The 16,409-nt window shown below is 42.2% G+C and overlaps 1 protein-coding gene across 2 annotated transcripts in view; it reads left to right on the top strand.

Annotated features, from left to right (window-relative positions):
• HIP1R (huntingtin interacting protein 1 related) overlaps nucleotides 1-16,409 on the top strand; it is a 63,272-nt gene that overhangs the window by 22,201 nt on the left and 24,662 nt on the right. For both annotated transcript variants that reach the window (XM_033174773.1, XM_033174774.1), the window contains exons 2-9: nucleotides 4,006-4,069; nucleotides 4,800-4,942; nucleotides 6,334-6,390; nucleotides 6,935-7,015; nucleotides 9,089-9,165; nucleotides 9,618-9,679; nucleotides 12,459-12,599; nucleotides 16,308-16,365. In XM_033174773.1, coding sequence (XP_033030664.1) covers nucleotides 4,006-4,069; nucleotides 4,800-4,942; nucleotides 6,334-6,390; nucleotides 6,935-7,015; nucleotides 9,089-9,165; nucleotides 9,618-9,679; nucleotides 12,459-12,599; nucleotides 16,308-16,365 — 683 coding nt within the window. The remainder of the gene's footprint in view (nucleotides 1-4,005; nucleotides 4,070-4,799; nucleotides 4,943-6,333; nucleotides 6,391-6,934; nucleotides 7,016-9,088; nucleotides 9,166-9,617; nucleotides 9,680-12,458; nucleotides 12,600-16,307; nucleotides 16,366-16,409) is intronic.

Genomic DNA, 16,409 nt, shown 5'->3' with positions numbered 1-16,409 from the left:
AGTCCTGCCAGTGACGGAGAAGGCAATCATTTTTGGAGAGCTTTCAGATAAATGCTCATCCAAAATCTGATGGCTGAATTGCACCTTTTAAATATCTAAGGATGCGTGCCGACAGCGAATCCTGTAAATTAATCACATGCTGTGTGAAGATGGCTGCCCCGAATCCCATGCCATTCAGCTTCTTTGGATGACCTCAAGTTGTAGTGTAATGAGAGAGAAGAAGTGTAAATTCTCCCCACCCAAAGCATGCGTAAATTCTATAAACCTCTTTCATGGCCCATCGTTACTTAGCATCCTTTCTAGAAACTAACACCGCCCCTGCAGACATTTTAGTCTTTCCTGTAGTCCTACTGTTGACACTGAATTTTAAGGTTACAGTGACCCTGGGGAGGATATTCTAGTATCGGTTACTCCCGTCTTGTTCTTGGTTCATGAATGTTTAAAGATGGCTGCTGCAGCTGCTTCGACTTTTTGCAACAATATTGTGAGAGTCCTGTCCTTAAGGTAGAAAACAGGATTTTGCTTTTCTTTTTTTAAAGAGCAACCGGTAATAGGAAAAAATATCCTGATGCAGGGATAATGTTTTGGACATGGTCCATAGAAATCTGGGTTTAAATCGGGGGGCCAGCAACCTTTTTCAGCCGTGGGCCAGTCCACGGTCCCTCAGACCATGTGGTGGGCCGGACTATATTTTGGGGGGGAAATGAACAAATTCCTATGCCCCACAAATAACCCAGAGATGCATTTTAAATAAAAGGACGCATTCTACTCATGTAAAAACACAGCGATTCCCAGACTGTCCGTGGGGCTGATTGGGCCACATATGGCCCCCGGGCCTTAGGTTGCCTACCCCTGATTTAAATCCAGGTGGCTGGGTGATGTTGGGACAGTCACCTTCTCTTGGTCTAAACTTGAGTGTGATAGAGCCATATGAATCTCTCAGGGTAGGGAGTTCCTTAGGCAGAGGGTGTCAGCCCAGAAAAGGCTTCCTGGATCATTGTCACCCTGTTAATACCTGAAGGGGTAGGAAGAAAGGGCATATGTGTATGATCTCAATTCATCTCAGTGTTTTCATAAATAAAATGTCAATTGGAGTGGTGCTTAGAATGGAGTGAGACGTTTTGCGTGTCGGGGGGGGGGGGGGAGAGCAGTCCCACATGTCAGATGAACATAATCTCAAAATCCTCTGCTTTCATTTAACCAATGTTTTTAGCATTTGTAGAACCAGAGATGTGAAGCAAAACGTCCAGGCATAGATCTCATTTTGCTGTGAGAACAAAGCTTGCTCTACCTTTCGGTGTTTTATCCCCACTCCACTCCCAGAGGCAGGGGAATTCTGCAGATGACAGGTTAGGTAAAAATCTGCCCTGATGAACATGGCTCAGGTGGTAATTCTGTCTTGGTAGGGGATGCACCCCATGAGACCAGCTTGAAAGATTATTTTTGGCACACAGACCTTTGTTAGAAATGTTTCCTGAATTGTGGCCACATCTCTTGTCACCAAGCGTGTGGTTTTGCGACTAGTAGGGCCTTTTTTTTTTTTTTAAGAGATGTTCTGGTGTTGCTCAGCAATAGAATACAGAAGGAGCCCTGCTGGATCAGACTTAAAGGCCCATCTAGAGTCCTGCATCCCATTTTCTATTGTGGCCAAGCAGGACATGAGCTCAGGAGCCCTTGCCTCCCCCCACCCCCCGTAAAAGGCATCTTAGGCTGTGGGTGGTACTCAGCCATCTTTAATAGTACCCAGGAGTAGATGCCAGCTTTCATTCTTGTAAATGCAAATGTTTTCATATAGACTGCAACCCTTTGAGAGTCAATGCATCTCCTTGATTCTGTGTCCATGTATACTTTGAGCATTACAGTTTTCTCTGCAAGCATGAGGCCTAGAAAGTTATTTTTTTTAAAAAAAATAGAGGGGAGAGTTACATTTGTTCTTCTCTGAGGTATTTTCCCTGGATGTAATTTACTGGAATAAGATTATTTAAAGTCCTATGTTAACCTTTGCAGTGCGAAGAATTATTTTTGTGTGTCATGTGTATCCTGCCCTTTCCCCCAGGGAGATATACCGGTAACCAATGTATGTGGGAATATCTCATTTAATTTTTCTTGCAGCAACCCTGTGGGATTAATTTAGAACAGGCATAGGCAAACTCGGTCCTCCAGATGTTTTGGGATCACAACTCCCATCATCCCTGACCACTGGTCCTGTTAGTTAGGGATGATGGGAGTTGTAGTCCCAAAACATCTGGAGGGCCGAGTTTGCCTATGACTGATTTAGAAGGAGAGTGAGTGGCTCTAACGTCACTTAAATCGAGATTAGTGGTGAATTTGGGTCCAAGTCCAACATGCTAACCATTATGACAGAATGGCAAATATGCTTGGGTGTATTTTTTATTCTAATTCAGAAATGGGAATATTTTGAGCACAGGACCATTGAATTCATGCTTATCTATTCTGAATGGTGCTGCCTCCCCCCATCCCAAGTCTTATCAAAAAGCTCCATCTGTCCTTGTATTTCCTTGGGTTAAATTCACAAACATGCCTGTTGCCTGATTTTCCAGTTCAGCCAGAATAAGTATTTCGATTCAAAATGCACTCTTTGAAACATTGACATGAGAAACTAAGATTAGTACAGTGTGAGTGTGTAGAGCAGAAAATAGTGTGTATGGGTGTTCTCTTTCATCAGTGGGCTACAGTTGAAAGGCAATTTGTCATCCTGGAGAAGGACCTTTTTGTTTCTAAACCTTGCTCAGGGGCTCACAGAAGTACCATAAGTGGCTGCCTATTGCTGGCGCTGTGGGTTAAACCACAGAGCCTAGGGCTTGCTGATCAGAAGGTCGGCGGTTCGAATCCCTGCCACGGGGTGAGCTCCCGTTGCTCGGTCCCAGCTCCTGCCCACCTAGCAGTTCGAAAGCACATCAAAGTGCAAGTAGATAAATAGGGACCGCTCCAGCGGGAAGGTAAACGGCGTTTCCGTGTGCTGCTCTGGTTCGCCAGAAGCGGCTTTGTCATGCTGGCCACATGACCCGGAAGCTGTCTGCGGACAAACGCCGGCTCCCTCGGCCTATAGAGCGAGATGAGCGCCGCAACCCCAGAGTCGGACACGACTGGACCTGATGGTCAGGGGTCCCTTTACCTTTACCTATTGCTGGAAACAGGATGCTGGGGAGTGTGGTGTGATGAAGGTCAGTGGGCTTCACACTCTTTTGAGGAACTCTTGGGTTCCTCAGAACATTCTTGGGCATACCTCAGGTAGATGATCAGTAACAGCAGATAAGCCTCACTGGAAGATTGGTGATCCCTACCCATCTAACTGTGACAGTATTGCCATAAAATTCATTTCTGATTTTGTTGGACTACCTCTCCCATCATTCTTGCACATTGGCTATCCTGGCTGGAGCTGACTGGGGTTGGAGTCAAGAAACACCTTACGTTTCCCACCCCTGATTTATTGGAGTGGCTCACTGACAATTTTGATATATTCAGTGCTTTTTGTGGTAAAAAAAATGAGCTCCCGGTACTTTTATATTGATAAGAGGCATGTGTACTAGCACAAAATGGCTGCCATGTGCAGCTGAAGAAAGGTGCCAGGACTCTGTACCAGTGAGTACTGTCACCAAAAAGCCATTTATACATTTTATTTTAAATGTAGAAATCCTGTGGGATTGTGCACTTAGTCATAAAAAAATAATTCCTTCCAGTAGCACCTTAGAGACCAACTAAGTTTGTTCTTGGTATGAGCTTTTGTGTGCATGCTGAAGAAGTGTGCATGCACACAAAAGCTCATACCAAGAACAAACTTAGTTGGTCTCTAAAGTGCTACTGGAAGGATTTTTAAAAAATTTTTTTACTATGGCAGACCAACACGGCTACCTACCTGTAACTCATAATGTTATCGTCATTGTTACTAGTTGATAATTAGATTCCATATAACTTATTATTGTATTAGCTAGAAATGCAAGCATCAGTGTTATTCTTAATACTGCCTTTCTCTCCCCTTCCCAGGCTATGAGCATCAGCAAAGCAATCAACACTCTGGAAGCACCAGTCAAAGAGAAACATGCCCGCAGTATCCTTTCTTCCTACCACATCACTTGTTCGCTTGGCTTCCTTAAGTTAAATTTGTTATTAGTGCTATTTAATAATAACACTAATTTAATAAAGTATTAAATTTCATTTAAGTACAAATTTATTAAAGTAGACATTTAATAAAGTACACATTCAGTAAGAAATATACTATCTGGTGGTTTAGAGTAACTTCCAAAAATGACAGACCAGTGTCTCGTTTCCTCCTCTTCCTCTGCAATATGTAATGCCTCATGTTCTGGGTGCCATTTGCTGTGAGTTTTTTCCACTTACATATCAGAAGATGAGGTAAACCAAAGAGTGTATCACATGAGGAAAACTCAACAATGCTAAAAATCAAATCCTTTATCCTTTTCACTCCATAAAAACAGTTGAAAATAAACATTTCTATCAAATTTCGGTGAATACTGCTGATATGCTTCATACAGGATTACTTATTATGTTCTTTATTTAGAAGACAATCCTTCGTTGATTTGGTTATGATCAGAGCAGTGACTCAAAAGCTGTGGTAGAAATTAAGATAAATATTACTTATTTATTACATTTATACCCCACCTTTCCTTCAACTCTTAAATGTTTCTAAGTGCTTCTGGGGCTGTTTTTCCATTGTTGGTGATGGGAAAGTCTCTTAGGAGACTGGCCGTGTTTCATTGTCCTTCCTTCCTGCCCCCTTAAACACCTTGAATTTCAAACTGCCCTTGACTTCCATGAAGGAATTATTCTGGGGACTCATCATGAGAAAGGAGCATTTACTTTTTGGTCATACGCAATTGGTCTCCCTTTGCCCAGCAGCGCCATCCTCAGTTGGAAGTTTTGCCACGTTCTCCACAAAGTCCTCCGCGATGGGCATCCAAATGTAAGTGTGCTGGCCTCCTTCCATTCAACCAGTGTGAAAAAGACCTTTGATGGAAGAGAAGAGGCAATGCACTTGAAACTGTACACGTAGCTGACATGATTGAGAAAACAACAGAAACTATGTCCAGAAATTATTCACCCCAATAGCTCAATGGTGTGACAAGAAAAGCTAGATTTTGCAACCTCTGTCAATTATTATGACTTGTCACTGCCCTTAAGGTTGTCAAAGGCCTAGATGTCACTGGCAAATGTTTTCATATGTTGCTTTGATCAAACTATCCAGCTCTTGCACGCCTGTTGGCTTCTAGTTTTTATCATGTGTTCCTTATTCGAATTGGTTTAAATAATTTTTATTAGCAAGTTTAACAAAAAAAGGTTAAAAAAAGCCAAAAGATAAGAGAAAGGGAGAAAAGGACAACACACACACACAAGCCATCAGTAAATGTACTCTTAGTTAAGTGTATATGTCAAGATCAGCCCTCCAGATGTCCAAACAGGATTCCACGTGAGGTGGGTGCTTTTAGGAAATACGTTCAGATGCAGCCAGGCCAATGCATAATACACAGTGGGCTCAAAGTATAAGTCCTTCAGGCTCAAAGTATAAGTCCATAAAGGCCTGCAAAATCCTCTTTTGTTGTTCTGCTGTTAGTCCCTGTACTATGGGAATATAATTTAAAAGTACATGCATCTGCAAATTTCAAGAATATTGCCAGCACTAAATTGATACAGACAACAACTTCAGATGCTGAAGACTAGATCATTGGAGAAGCCCATATCATGTGCCTCAATTAGACCTTTTCTGCATTATACCTCCAACATCTATCTGTAGGAGGTGTTGCCTTCTTATAAAGACATTGTAGAGTTCACTATACATGACATTTTTGCTGGGTCAATCTCAGTTTCAAACCTATAGAAACATTCTTTGTGGTTCCCAAAGCAGTTTTCCATCCTCTAGATTGTATGATACAGTCTAATTCCTATTCCTCATCTCTCCAACCCTATCAGTTGTCTAATGGTATTAGGCAGGTGCATTTGCTGTAGTGTTTACAATGCCTGCTAAAACCCCTTTGCTTTTGTTTAGCCTACTCAGACATGTAATTTCATCATGTACATTCATTTTCAAAATCTGTTTATTTTTACCTATATTTTGATGGTAATATTAAATCTACCGTTTTTAAAGACTGTTTTGCTTTTTTAAAAATGAATATTCTATTTCATTAAGTGTTCTATAAATCTTGTAAAAAATAAAAATTAATTAATTAAGCCTGGTTGACCTTTTGCGGAAGACTAGACAGGGATCAGTATAATATCCTTTGGAAAACAGGTCCTGAATTTCCGATGTGGCCAATTTTCTTGTGCTCCTAAGTTTTCTTCACACACGGTCTTCTCTAGGTTCTTCAAGATTGTCAGCGATATCGAAGTAACATCCGAGAAACTGGAGACCTCTGGGTGAGTTCCAGAAATGTGCTTCCAGCTGGATGCTCCAACTTTGAATTTTATGATAGATTGAGAACACTTTCTTCAAATGTTGTCCTGGATATAGAACAAAGATCCCTGGTCAGCAACTCTGCCTGGTCTGCCTTGTTTGGGGTAATTTTGAGCTGGAAGTGTGGAATTGGTAGGGGGGGGGGGAGGTGGCACAAGGCTACCTTCCATCTTTTTCCAAAGACCAGATACTGCTGAGCTATCGTGGTTTTTAAAGTTTCCAAGGGGAGCGGGGTAAATGTCATATCCCAAGAGACAGATTTTGTCTTGAGGCTCTATCAATTGCTGATCTAAGCCAGTGGAGTTAGAGAGCCAACATGGAGTATTGGTTAGATTGCTAGATTAGAACTTGGGAGACCAGGGTTCACAAGGTTGTTGTTGGGTGGGGAGAACTGTTTACAGCAACCTTGAGCTCCTTGGAGAAAAGATGGGATATAAATGTAAAAATAAACATATAAACCTGACTCCCCACCCCCCTTTTAATGAAACATATATTTTTCCTTGTTAGGGCCACCTACATGATCGATACGGCCAGCTCGTAAACATTTATACCAAACTTTTGCTCACCAAAATCTCCTTCCATCTAAAGGTAATTGTTGTTTATGCAGCTCTTGCACACTTTATCTTCTCAGTGGTCTTTTCTGCAGGGTTGCTACTCTCCAGTTTGTGGGAAGGCAACTTAGGGGTAGGAGCTGATCTAGTTTCAACCCCAAGAGCTGCATCCCAACTTGGGCATTATGGGAATTCCCTCCCACTGCCTGTTTCTCCCTCCTGTCAAGCAGGAAAGATGATTGTAGCTGTCTGCAGTGGACCTCCACAAGGAAATTAGTCTGATTTATGAGGGTTGAAAGGCATGCCAACCTGCCTTAAACTGTGGTTGTCTCCCAGCTGGGATTCTGCTTAGGGTCCCTCCAGACTGGTGTTCCATTGTGGACGTACTCAGCAAACATGTTATTGACAGAATAATAGTGCATTAGTAGTAGATTTATTTTGCTTTGTTAGTAGTTCTGTGATGCTTCCCCAATGCTACCACATTATTGCTGTTCAGAGGGGCTGTAGCACAACTTTAGCAGGAAATTACAGGATATGCAGTTCTTTAGAAATGAAGCATCTTTTCTTCAGGTGCATCTTGAATGCTCAATGAAAAGGATGTCTGGAGTGGCTCTAAACTGTGTTGGTTTAGGTAACTAGTACTGAAAATCTGGTAAAATTTAGATTCTTCCTACCGGTAGCTCTGCTCAGCATTCCACTCAGCATTCCACTCACCATTTCCAGCCATTGCCCTGCCAGATGGCACCTTAGTTCTGGCCTCCACCCCATTACCTTTCTGGAGAGAAGCAGTGTTTTGGCTGAATCACATTGTCTAGTTCAGTGTTTTTCAACCACTGTTCCGTGGCACACTAGTGTGCCGCGAGATGTTGCCTGGTGTGCTGTGGGAAAAATTGAAAAATTCAAGAGAATTACATTATATATAGTCAATATAGGCACAGAGTTAAATTTTTTAACATTTTCTAATGGTGGTGTGCCTCGTGATTTTTTTCATGAAACAAGTGTGCCTTTACCCCAAAAAGGTTGAAAAACACTGGTCTAGTTCATGTTACAGGTAACTACATAATACTCATTCCACAGTTGTAAGAAAATATTTTAGTAAGACTGCACCTACACTTTGGAACTCCCTGCCTGTTGAGATCAGGCAGGTGCCTTTGGTGTATTCTTTTCACTATTCTTTTTGCTTAGGAACCCTATCCTAATTCTATCCACATGTAGATGTCAACATGCTTTAACCTATTTTAATGTTAATTAATTTTAAATGTTAAATGTTCTTAATTGATTTTAACATCTTTTTATTGATAATTTAAATATTTATTGTAAACTGCATAGATCAATATTTATTGTAAACTGCAATATTTATTTATTGTAAACTGCAATCAAGTTTACAATAAATATTTGCAATATTTATTGTAAACGGCAATCAAGTGGTATATAATTTTTTTAAATTTAATTAAATATGTAGCCCCGAACTGTCACTCTTACAACCTCATCCTATCTAAGATAGCCAAGTAAAAATATTTTTTTCTGGGCATGAGAACTAATCTAACGTGTGAATGCACTGGGGACATGTGGGCAAAACAAGGAAAGCTGCCTTATACTAAGGGTTTATCCTTTCCTCTGTGCGTTTTAAAGCTCTGTGTCTGAGTGCCTTTTTTGTTTACTCTGGAGGTTTCCCTGCAGTAACCTGCTCTTTAAAGCTGAATTGAAGCAAATGGCAATCTGGGGAAAACTTGAATTGTCGTTTGTTGCACCTCAGCTTTAAACAGTGGGCTTTTGAAGGGAAAGCTCCGGGAAAAGAGAAAAGGGTGCTCAGACACAGAGCTTTAAGGCTGGAAAGAACAAGATAAAAGATAAGTGTGTGAGTCATACCATTTGGTTCATCTAGCACAGTATTGTCTACAGCAACTGTCTGTGTCTCTTGAAGGTTTCAGACAGGGTCCTCTTCCAGGCCTACCTGGAGATGCCGGGGATTGAAACTGGGACTTTCTGCTTGCAAGGCAGGTGCTCTAGCACTCTGTGTCTCTTTGTCTCTCTTTGGGTTTGGTTATGGCAAGGCAGCCATCTCCTAGTCTCGTGGATGAATGCCAATTCTTATTTTTCTCCCCCAAAGCACCCCGAATTCCCCCCAGGCCTGGAAGTGACTGATGAAGTGCTAGAAAAGGCTGCAGGAACAGATGTGAATAACATGTAAGTTTCCCCGGCCCACCCAGTCCCCCACCTTTCTGGTTACTTGACATCTTCCACAAAGCATAATTGCTGCCTTTGTTCCCTGGGTACAAATGGAGTGTCCCAAGTGTGAAATGCACCTCATTAAAGATGCTTTGGATAGGAGCCCAAGTAGCTCCTTGGCTGCCTAGTTCTGATATTAACTGATCCTGCCAGATCAGTGTTCCCTAAACTTCTGAAACCTAGATTACAATTTTGTGTTGTTCTCATTCTTCTGGATTAAAACTAGAGGCACAGTTTTGCTCTTGTCTCAGCCATGCTGGCTCGGGCTGATGGGAGTCCATCATCACCTGGAGGAGACTAAAGATTTTAAAAAACATGGTATACTATTTCTGAAAAGGCAGGCTAATGGCAGGACATTTTGACAGTCGATGGTCTTTGTTTTATGTCTCTCATAAAAAAAATCTTTGTAGCTTTCAGCTCACAGTTGAGATGTTTGATTACATGGATTGCGAACTCAAACTGGCAGAATCAGGTAAGCTGACTTTAGTTCCTTCCTTTGTTTCCAACTTCCTTTCTTTCTTTGCTCATAGAATTGCATGTGCTCCAGGATTGTCAACAATGCGCCCACTCAAAACTTCTGGCTTACTCCTATGATTGTAACAGCAGCAGCTGCAGAAAGTGGGAGTCAGAGCTTTCCACAACACAGCCACGCGTTATTTGTGAATCAAACTGCTGTTAAAAGTACAGGAGCAAGACAGACTAGTAGTTTTTTTAAATATAGGTTGGCAACCCTTAGCATATTTTAGTGGATGCTAGTGTAGAAGAAGAAGAAGAAGAGTTTGGATTTGATATCCCGCTTTTCACTACCCGAAGGAGTCTCAAAGCGGCTAACATTCTCCTTTCCCTTCCTCCCCCACAACAAACACTCTGTGAGGTGAGTGGGACTGAGAGACTTTAGAGAAGTGTGACTAGCCCAAGGTCACCCAGCAGCTGCATGTGGAGGAGTGGAGACGCGAACCCGGTTCCCCAGATAACGAGTCTACCGCTCTTAACCACTACACCACACTGGCTGTAATTCCAAACCACACCACACTAGTGTAATTCCAAAGTTACATATTCTGCACAAAGACAGTCTGAATTCAGCAACCTGTGTAAATTACGATGCTTTTGGAACCCTCCCCCTCCTACAAAACCCCTCAGACGTCTTTCTTTGTCAGCTTCACTTCAATTCTCCAATAAACAGAGGCAGAGCGCTGGTCTCTGTCCCACCTTGGCTTTGCTGGTTTGTGGCTATCAGCTAACAAACGTGTTAATACTCCTTTAGAAATTTATTATCATCATCATCATCATCACCACTCAAAGTACAACTCAGGACTTACCCACACTAACTTTTTGCTTTGCTCTTTCTAGATAGAGATCTTCACTTTAGCGCTTTGTGTCCAAGTGTGTGTGTTTTCTTTTTGCCCTAAGCTTTTACCACAAAAACACACTCTTTAAAGCTGAATTGGAGCAAAGGTCAATTTAGGTTTTCCGCAGCTTAATGTTTGCTCCAATTGAGCTTTAAAAAGTGGGTTTTCATAGGGAAAGCTCCAGAGCAAAAAAAGGGGAGGAAAGGGTGCCTGGACATGGAGTTTTAAATAATGAACCATGCCTGGAAAGAGCAAAGGCAAGAGTGGATGTGCCCTCTGTTCACCTAGAACCTACAGTATTTATGTTCAGACAGGTTCAGAAACTACTCTCAGATTTAAGCTCCTCCTAGCCATCAGGGCATATTATTTGCTATGATAATGTTAGGCAGAAACCTCTCTTCCGCAGGAACCAAGGCAATGATGTTCTCATTGCAGACTTCCACATGTGGCATTACCTTGGGCTGTTGCAGGTCATGACTGTGCTGCTCTGAGTCGTTTGAATGACCTGGTATTCTTTCTGCTGCCAGGCAAAGCTGTGTGTGCTCCTAGTTAATGATAAAGCTTTGTGCTTGGTCCTACCCAGCAGCAACCTGAGTAAACAAAGGTGATAGGAGCTGAAGCTGCCAGTTCAGTCACAGGGAAATCACAGTCCTCCGGTGCACACTGGTTCCTTTATCAGGCCAGTTGTCCTATGCCTTTTATAACCTCAGATGTAAACAATTTCAGAAACTAGGAATCTCCCTGCTGGATTCCAAACAAAAGCCCCCACGGATTTTCCTCCCCATCTGCCAAATAAAGTAGTGACTGGTGCTCTTTGGGACTAATGGAGCAGGAGGAACCAGAGCCAATCACAGGCAGAGCCAACAAATTCTAGTTTGGTCCCCACCCTCCTCCCTGCCAAGTTCTACATGGGCAATACCGAGACTAAAGAGGAAGCTGATATTATCAAGGTCACCCCCTGAGCCGTTTGCAACCAAGAAGGCAGGCAGGTGAGCACTGATTAAGTGCAGATTGATGTTGATAGGGCTCCTTTTGCCATAACAGACCAGCCTCCACTGGCCAAATACGTTATCCAACCTCGCTGCAGGGTGTGAAGGAGGATGCCAACTGCTGTGTTTTGTCCCTGGCATCTGGCGATTGGAGGCATACTGCCCCAGAACAAGGGGGGTTATTTATTTAGAAGATTTACATCTGTTTTTCTAGACTTAGTTACAGCAGTTGTGGAAGCATGCACCATTTTATATAAGCTGCAAAGTTCACTTAAGCTTACCATTTGATTTTTATTTATTACGCACATAAGCATGTGTATGTGTCATTGGTTTTATTTAAATATGCACAGGCACACACATACAGAGGTGTATATACTGCCAACTTGTTTGCTGTGCTGTTTAGTTGTGTTTAGGACTAATTGATTGGAGATATAGAATATGTATATGCACACACACAATCTTAGAAGCAGCCAAACAGCAGACGAAGAGACCCTGTTTCCTGTAAGTACATTGTCAAACACTAAGTAATAATATATGAAAAATAAATGATCAAACACAAACAGAGAGAATGCTGTTTAATTAAATGTTTTAGCTGAGGAAGGTCGAAGCCAAAATGTATAAAATAGTATTTTGAATCTCTAGTTTAATTTTTAAACCTACATATAAATAAGCACGCACACATACAATTCTATGATTCTAAGAACATGCACACAGATACTGGGGTATCCAGAGACCTTCCAATAATCCTCCAGCAGCAGCAGCGGCAGCAGCAGCAGCAGCAGCAGCTGTATTTGTTGTTATTAAAGGCACCATCTCAGTCTTAGCTTTCCATCCATAGAGGATACTCAAGGCAATAAAGTGCAATAAAAACAGGCCTCAAATCAGTATTTGAAATTTCCTTTCCTCTGTTCAGTTTTCAGACAGCTCAACACCTCCATGGCTGTCTCCCAGATGTCAGCAGTTCAGTGCCGGCTGGCTCCCCTCATTCAAGTGATCCAAGACTGCAGCCACCTCTACCATTACACTGTGAAGCTGATGTTCAATCTCCATTCCTGTAAGTCGCTCTTGTGGGGGCGTGGAAGCATACCATGGTTCAGGTGCAGTTCTGGGACATTTGGGGAAGGGTCCATGGCTCAGTTGTTGGGGCAGATGAATTGCATGTAGGTTTGTTCTCTCTGGTTCTGTCTCTGGTGTCTCCCAGTTAAAGAAAGAATCTCAGGTGATGGGAAAGAGACTGACCAGAAATTCACCAGCCAGTTAGAGAAGGTTTCAGTCTACCAGAAGATGTTGCCACTGCTCTTAAGGTGACCGTACTTGAACAAGGAAACTGCTAAACTACAATTTGTAAAGAAGTTAAATTCTTATTCATTTGTGGCTGAGCAGGGACAGTGGTTTCATTTCCCATTACAGATGTTCATTAACTCCTCATTGCCAGTTCGATTATTTTATCACTTGTCACTGCATTCTACCTCTCATTGAATTCTCACTCTCTGTACTTTTTGTATTTAATTTTTCTCTGACCTTACCTCCTTACGACTCTCCTCATCCCTTATCACTGTGTGTGTGCATGTGTGAATGCAACCAAGGATTACACTTCATGCATTTGCTGAGATGGACTCTAGTTCATGAAAGCATATGGTGTAATAAAATATTTCAGTTCTCTTGGTTGATTTTTTCCAGTCATAGTGGACAATTCTGGATGAGCAAAGTGTTTGAGCTGGTATAAGGCAGCTTCCTGGGCTCACAAGTTCAAGTTGTTTTTGCACTCTGATCAGGGAAGTTTTGGAGGACTTCAGATGTCCAGCGAAGGTTCCTCAATAAAAAGGAGGGGTTGGGCAGAAAGCTGATAGGGGTCTGCTGGAAAATCACCAGATGGATTGCAGTAGATAAGTACTCATCATCGTCATCATCATTATTTATTAAATTTCTATACTGCCCTCCATCTGAAAATCACAGGGCAGTTTACAATATAAAGCCACAAAAATAGATACCGTAATAACAAACAGAAACAATAACACACACCCCCACACAGTTAAAAAATGCCATAGGGTTTCTGACTCCCTGGGCCGCATGGCTTACCTCACCTCCTGTCACTGCGGCTCACTGAGAGGGAAAGGTTGACACGGTGCAAACACACTGTTAGGAGCACTGGATTGGCTTCAACAGTGCATTTGCACCATGCTGACCGTTCCCCTGCAGTGATGCTGTCTGGTAAGCCCGACCAACTGCTGCTGCTCCCAGTAGTTTACATAGGGAGTGAGTCAGACCATGGGCCTATCCAGTTCAGTATTGTCCATATTGACCAGCAGCGGCTCTCCAGGATTTAAGGCGCCAAGTCTTTCCCAGCTCTGCCTCGAGGTGCTGAGTATTGAACCGAGGAGGACCTTCTCTGCATCCAAAGCAGATGTTGTACCACTAACTGCTGAGCTCTGGCCCTTCCCCAAAGCAATGGAAAAATCAGAAGAAGCAGACTCCAAATGCTTGAAGAAAATTTGATTTCTTTATTTAAATCTTCCTTTAAGCACCTGGATATTATTCTTCTGCTTTTTTCCCCTCTATCCGTGTTTTCTGGGTTTTTCTGGTTGGTTTTTAACAATAGCAAGAATAACAACAAAAAGGCTCCCCTCCCATTCTAAATTAGGCTGGTAAAATTAAAATAGCTGGGGGGCTGGGGTGGGAGAATCAGGTGTGTGGAAGGGTCAGCTGTCAGCTCACTATTGAAAACTAGTCCCTGAGCTGAACATCTATCTGCTCTGAGCATCATGGTCTTTAATTTTAAGTGTAGGTCTGTGTTCTGAGGATGGACCAGTCAGTCATTTTCTCATTTTTACAGGCTTAAGCTTGGTTTCCTCCCTTTCCACATCAGTTTGCTTGGTTTATTTGAAAATTCATCATTTTAGTGTGCACTTCTCCAGATATACACATTTTAATACAATTTTACCTAATACACTCATTTTTGCAGTGATTTCCTCTAATGTTCTGCACTTTTATATGCTATTTTCACCAACATATACTTGGCTGGAGAACAGCTTTGCAGTGTGTCCTCTGCAGAGTATGAGGATGAGAGAGTGAATGATTTGCCTAATGCTATGTGGGAATTTTTTTTTAATTTATTTTTTGGTGGGACAACTGTGGTGAGATTTGAACTCAAGATTTCACAGTTCACAGCATAGCAGCTGTGCCATACTAGCAGCTCAAAGTTTTTAGCCTTCGGTTACCTCTTATTTTTTTAGGCATTCATATTAGGCTCTTCTGCCAAACAAATGGGCTCTGAATGGAGCTTACAGATAGTATTCTTTAAAAAAAGCAAAGCCATAAATAACACTCGCAACCAATAAACCATATAGTTCAGACTTTCCCAACCTAGTGCCCTCCAGATGTTGCTAAATTCCAGGTCCCATCATCTCTGACTCTGCTGGTTAAACTGGTGGGAACAGGAGTCCAACAAAATGGCGGTTAAGATACAGACTGCCCTTTAAGGCTATGTAGAGCCTGTTATTTGTATTCCACAATGAGACAGAATTTACTTCAAATGTGGGTAATAATAACATCTGTCTTGGTGGTGTATGTGAGAGAAATCCCTGCTGATATTTATCTCCTCTTCCCCTCCTTGACCTCTCTTCACTAGCTTCCTTCTTTACAGTGGCCTTTCTCTCTCTCTTCTTTTTAATTTTAAAAAGGGATTCCCGAAGGGCGAACCAGCATTCAAAGATTTTCATTCCACCTTCCGTTAGGGAGCTTACATATATCCTGCCATTGGCTTTTCTGCAGGAAATCAGAGACCAGGATTCAGTTCCCAGAAGGACAGGTCTAACCTTTAAATATGTCTTTAAGTTTTGCACAAGTCCCACGCTAAGGAAAGCCGGGGGATCATTAAGCATATTTGCGTACACTTGGCCAGATTTGTATTAATTTTGCTGAAGCCGTAAAAAGAGAGGGCATGCAAGGGAGAAACTGAAGCCTGAAAAGACCTGCTTGTTTTGATTGTGAAGGATGTGCCTCCTTAAGAGTTCCAACAGCCAGACATTAAATGCTTATATGATGCTGCCTTACTCTGAGTCAGGTGGGGGCAGCCATATTATTTATTTCATAAAATTTATACACTGCTTGATTGTTTAAAAATACTCTCAAAGCATTTTAGAAAAGATAAAAGAGTAAAGGCAATAAAAGATTTGCAGCCAGAAGGCCACATTCCTTTCTGGGAATCATAGAATCCAACTCACTGTATGTGTTTAAAGATGAAAACAGAAGGACCAAAGCTTAGTCGTAGTGCTTGCTTTGCATGCAAAAGGTCCCAGATTCAATCCCTGGTATCTCCAATTAGGGTCTAAAACCATCAGTGAGCTAAATGGAGCTTTTCTTCGGAATAGCTGCCATGCCCTCTGGTTTCGGAACCATGACTTTTCCAAAACTGCTTCTCTTCCTCTTACCCAAATTTTCAAAACCTGCAGTTCAGTGGCAGAGCATTTGCCTTGCATGTGGAGGGCTTCAGGTTCAATCTCCAGCACATTCACGTAGAACTGGGAACATTCATTGACCGAAACCCTGGAGAGCTGCTGCCAGTCAGTGTAGACAGTACTGAGCTAGATAGACCAATGCCCTGACTCGGCATAAGGTCACTACCTAGTTTCCTAGTAGATTGTGAAAGCCTTGCTTGGGTGCCAGGTGTGCTTTTCTCTGGCTCAAACCCCTGGGTGTGCTTTCTTGGCAAATGGTCCATTAAAGTCTTGGACAGCCCGTTCCTTTCTTTTGTCTTCCCCAGGTCTCCCGGCTGACACGCTGCAAGGGCATCGTGACCGTTTCCACGAGCAGTTCCGCAGGTAATATAATAATTAGAATTATATTTATTTTTGTATTTAGCTGT

The sequence above is a fragment of the Lacerta agilis genome, chromosome 17 (assembly GCF_009819535.1).
Source record: "Lacerta agilis isolate rLacAgi1 chromosome 17, rLacAgi1.pri, whole genome shotgun sequence".
Taxonomy (NCBI): domain Eukaryota; kingdom Metazoa; phylum Chordata; class Lepidosauria; order Squamata; family Lacertidae; genus Lacerta; species Lacerta agilis.
Note: the sequence above shows the minus strand (reverse complement) of the source record. Positions and strands in the feature narration are given on the sequence as shown.